The sequence below is a fragment of the Cynocephalus volans genome, chromosome 3 (assembly GCF_027409185.1).
Source record: "Cynocephalus volans isolate mCynVol1 chromosome 3, mCynVol1.pri, whole genome shotgun sequence".
Classification (NCBI taxonomy): Eukaryota; Metazoa; Chordata; class Mammalia; order Dermoptera; family Cynocephalidae; genus Cynocephalus; species Cynocephalus volans.
The window spans coordinates 6,612,688-6,617,279 of NC_084462.1; the positions used below are offsets into that span (position 1 = coordinate 6,612,688).

At 35.9% G+C, this 4,592-nt stretch overlaps 1 protein-coding gene across 1 annotated transcript; it reads right to left on the bottom strand.

The window, feature by feature from the left end:
* Positions 1-244: 244 nt before the first annotated feature.
* On the bottom strand, positions 245-1,177 carry LOC134371913 (vomeronasal type-1 receptor 4-like). Its single transcript, XM_063088829.1, has one exon. The coding sequence runs from the start codon at positions 1,175-1,177 to the stop codon at positions 245-247; it is 933 nt and encodes a 310-aa protein (XP_062944899.1).
* Positions 1,178-4,592: the final 3,415 nt, after the last annotated feature.

Genomic DNA, 4,592 nt, shown 5'->3' on the forward strand with positions numbered 1-4,592 from the left:
TGCGTTGGACTTGCAGAGGGAGAGAACATACCTTAGGATACAAAGTGGAGTGGGAGGGGGCGAAATGGGAAGGGGGATTGGGAGGGGGGATAATTGGGTGGGGGACACTGGGTACAAACTCAATTTGTGGTAATGGGCAAGCTGCCAGTGTGAATCTGGCTTTCACATCTTGGACAAGAAGGGTGACAACCACCTTTGTATCTCATGAATATTCATAACCAATAAAAAAAACCAAAATTTATAATTATCTAAATACTTCAGGAAATTGGGTGTTTCTTCTGCAGCAGGCAGAGCAGAGCCTAGATACTCTGGAGTCATGGCTCAAAATAAGAAAGGGACTGACTGTTGGAAAACATAAAGCACTTAGAGCAGTAGTGTGTAGCAGCCACCAACTAGGATTATCAGAAAGAGCTAAATATATTGATAAGAGAGAAGAGAGGGTATAAAAAAATACAAAATTGCTCACCAAAGCAAGAATAGTTTGAGTGGCTCTGGTCTCAGGGGAGGATCTGGGGGAGAGGTTGTTCCTGTGAATGTGTTGGACCTGCTGCTTGTGTCTGTACAGGATGAAAACCATGTAGATGCTGGCCCAGAGCATGAGTCCCAAACAAACAACATCAGGAGAAGTTAAAAGTGCTGCAAGGAGTGATTGTGTGATTTTGTTATGACCTATGCCAGAACAATATCCTAAATTTTTCTCCTTTGTGATGTTTTTATTACTCTTGCTAGTAATATAAAGAAGAAAAATAATATTTACCAGCATGTACAGAATCCAGCACAGGATAATGTAGGGACCAGTGCGCTTGAGAGCTTGTGCTTTTAGCTCTGGCCACCTGGACTTCCTGAGGCTGATGGTCATGGCCTGGAAGAGACTCAAGAGGCAGGTGCTGCTCATGGACACTCCCCTGCCCACTCTGAGAATGTACAAAACAAATTTGCATCCAAAATCACTGAGGAAAATTTTCAACCCAAAAGCTTCCATTGTATGGGGGACTCCTTTAAAGACAATGACCAAGGAGTTGGCTACAGACAGGTGCTTGAGAATCAAGTCAGTGAACCTTACCCTGCATCCTTTGAAGTAAAAGAAGATATAATGATAAAGAGAGTAATTCCCCAAAATCCCAAATGTAGTCTGGAATAAGAACATAATTCCCATCACCGAATCCCTGGTGGCCATTCTGCCATTTCCCAGTGATGATACATTCAGAGTCAGATGATCCTGCACAGAAACATGAGCTCTACTTTATCTTGGCAATTAAAATCCTGTATTCTCTACTTACCATTAATTTCCACTTACAAATTCTTGCTAAAATATATTTTCCTTTCCCTAAAAGATTTGCTAGCTTTGAATATCTTCTTGTTAGCAAAGATCTAAACACACACACACACGCACACCATTATTTATGTTTTCTCTATAATTTTGTTTTATTTAAAACTTTACAACAAATTTATGAGATAAGTGGTGTATAATTCCCATCTTACATGTGAGGAAATCCAGGCACAGAAAAGCTAAATGTTGTTTCTGAAATACCTTCTAGTCAGAGCTTCAGTAGTTGACAGTATGCTTAACCACTACGTTGTCACAACCTCAGGCTTAATGTTTTTCTAATATTCCACATATATATGCATTTTTGTTTGCATATTATGTTCATTTTTTAAAGAATGTTTGCTTTCTTTTTAATTGTGATTGTGGCAATTTTCTATTTGTGTTTAATTGCTTATTTCATAGGCAAATATTGCCTACAAATGTTCAGAGATCCAAATAAAATATAGATACCCTCAATTTAGTATAATCCTGAAACAATAATCATCCAAGACAAAATGGAGTTTATTGAATGCACAGATGGCTCCATGTTGGAATAAAAACAAAGAGAATCTTTTTCATCCCAACCATGAAGAAGTGTATAATTGAATAAATATGTGCTAAGCAACAGGACATGAAACATGAACAGGAGATAAACATTAGAGCTAAAATACTAAATTGTCATTAATCATAGAACCTATGACTACTTATTTATTAATGAAGGAGTATTAAATGAGACTACTGTAATACAGCTGAATTTTTAAATATATTAAAATATATGACTATTACACAAAAGTGAATATGGAGGTATAGAATGTGTGCACTGAAAAAGTTTAGATGGTGAAAAAAATAAGTGAGCCTAGGAATGACATCATGAGTTTTTTTGAAACTGTAAGAAAATCCTTCTCACAAATTTATTTAATTCTGAAAACCACTGACATCCCTGACTTTTTTTTCTATTATTGAAAACCTAAGGTCATTAAGTTGCCTTTTCTGTGAATGTTTCTTCCCTGACTTCAAGAGGGAAAACAATCTTACCATAATCAACAAACACAAGATGCTTTCTGTCAACACACAATCAGTGTCTCCATTAAACATATTAGACATGCAGAATAAATTTTAAAAAAAAAACAACCTGCTTCTACACTGAATTAGAGCATGCAATTAGCCCCATCCAACCCATTATCATAGGCATAGATTTATTTTAGCAGTACCTCTATTAATCCTGGAAATGTTTCTTTGTTTCTTTTAGGGAAGATAGAATAGCTAGCAGATTAATTTCCAACTTATCATACTATAGGATTTTTAAAATTATGATTTCATTGCAGAATCTATGCAGATTTCATTGCTACACATATTAAAAATCAACAACCACAATCCACATGGATTGCAACAAATTACATTAGGAGCAGTTGGATCCTAAAATTAGGACCAGCAGTCTGTCTCCAAAAGCTCAATATGAGCCTCCAGAATTATTCCTCCTTCCTGTGTGGCTTTGGAACTGGAACTGTTTTCACACTAGAAGAACTGTTTTTTTAGACATGAGCCCTATTCATACTCCTGATACATCTCCTTTCCTTACAAACTCTGCTTCTCACACTGAAATAGAAAATACTCACCCAGTTCCTCCTGCTGTCAGGACATGGGCTCAGGGGGACAGTCATAACAGCCAAAGTGTGTGTAAGAAAGAGGCAGCCAGACCCTGAGATTTGAGTTTATGAGTCTTTGACCTCAACTCCCTTCAGAGATGCAATTATCATTTCACCTGTAGTAGCACACTGACAGTGTAGGCTTGGGAAGCTGAGAATATTTTTGAAAAGCTTTGTCTTGGTTACCAATTATGAAAAACAATTACAAGTATCTAGTGAACATCGATAAAGAGTTTGATGAGTTTAGAAAACACTCTTCCTTTTCCATGATCCCTGGAGGTAGCAGGAAATCCTGAGGTCTAATACTTGAAGGACTGGCATTGCAGTATATTTGCCTTACTGGATTCTCTGCTTCCCTGAAAAATTCTTCTACCTAAAATCTAATTATTTATCATACTTCAAACTCCTGAGCTGCCCCATCTTTTATGTTATGGGCAGAGAAATGTAATTACTCAAAGTTCCTCAGACAGATTTTCAACTTAGTAAGAGTAATGGGAAGATGTTAATAATTGATAATAGAAATTACTGGGTTAATTTGTATAACCTAATGAAAATAATTAGAAAACCCTGATAGTATAAAAAATTTCCAGGAAAATACTCTTTACCAATATTGATCCCAGCAGAGACAGGAAGTTTAAACTCAACAACATCTGCAGAAGGAAAGGAGAAGTTCCTAAAAGTGTCCTCCACAGACAAAAGATTCAGTATTTGATTGTTTAATGGGAAAATTCTACTATTATTTTAAATATCAGATAACCACATTATTTACCTACTTCAAGGGCATTAAAGAGGAAGTAAAACTTTCAAATAATTTTAAGACATTCAGTAGAACATGCATACAAAAACCTTCCAAAATTGCACCAAATAGAATAAGACAGAGAAACCTCATATCTGCCTATAGATGCAAACATGCAAAATAAATACTAGCGAATATATTACAACAGCCCATTTAAAAATAATAACTAATGAACAAGTAAAGTATATTTTTGTTTTTGTTTTTTTTTTCTGTTGTTGTTGTTTTTCTAGAGAAAAAAGATGTTATCACTTATAGCACATCAAGCGATAGGAGCATCAGAATATTTGCATTGGTTTTGCCTTGCTCCCAAGTCCCAGGAAAGTATACCATGGTTTCAGCTGACACATTTCAGAGGCTAGGAAGTCTAGGTAAACATCTAGAGAAGGTCTTGGAGGTGGTGACAGTGACAGCAGGGTACCACATTGTGAAATGGTGGAGCAGAGAGACCAAAGAGTAAAGTTTATTTTGGGAGGTCAAGAGTGATTATAGTGATGTAGTTTATCACATTTATAGAGACAAAGATAAAATTCCTGTGATTATGTTTATAAACGTGAAAACATTTATTTGGAAGAATTCAACATGCATTAATGTTAAATGAAAATACTCAAAATTAGAAATTGATAGATCTTTTCTAAACTAACCGATCAAAGTCTTCATTCTACTCATGGAAAATCACTATAGAGAGTTCTACTAAAGTCAGAAACATTACTAAGAAGCACAAGATTGCCTGTCCTACTCATTTAACATTGCATTGGAAGCATAGCCAAGGCAATTTCAAGCAGCATAAGACTTGGAAACAAAGATGTAAGACTCTCCCTATTTGCAGATAATATTGTAAAAGCCC

What these genes read in the sequence shown, in the direction of transcription:
- LOC134371913 (XM_063088829.1), bottom strand. Translation starts at nt 1,177, where the DNA reads ATGGCCACCAGGGATTCGGTGATGGGAATTATGTTCTTATTCCAGACT.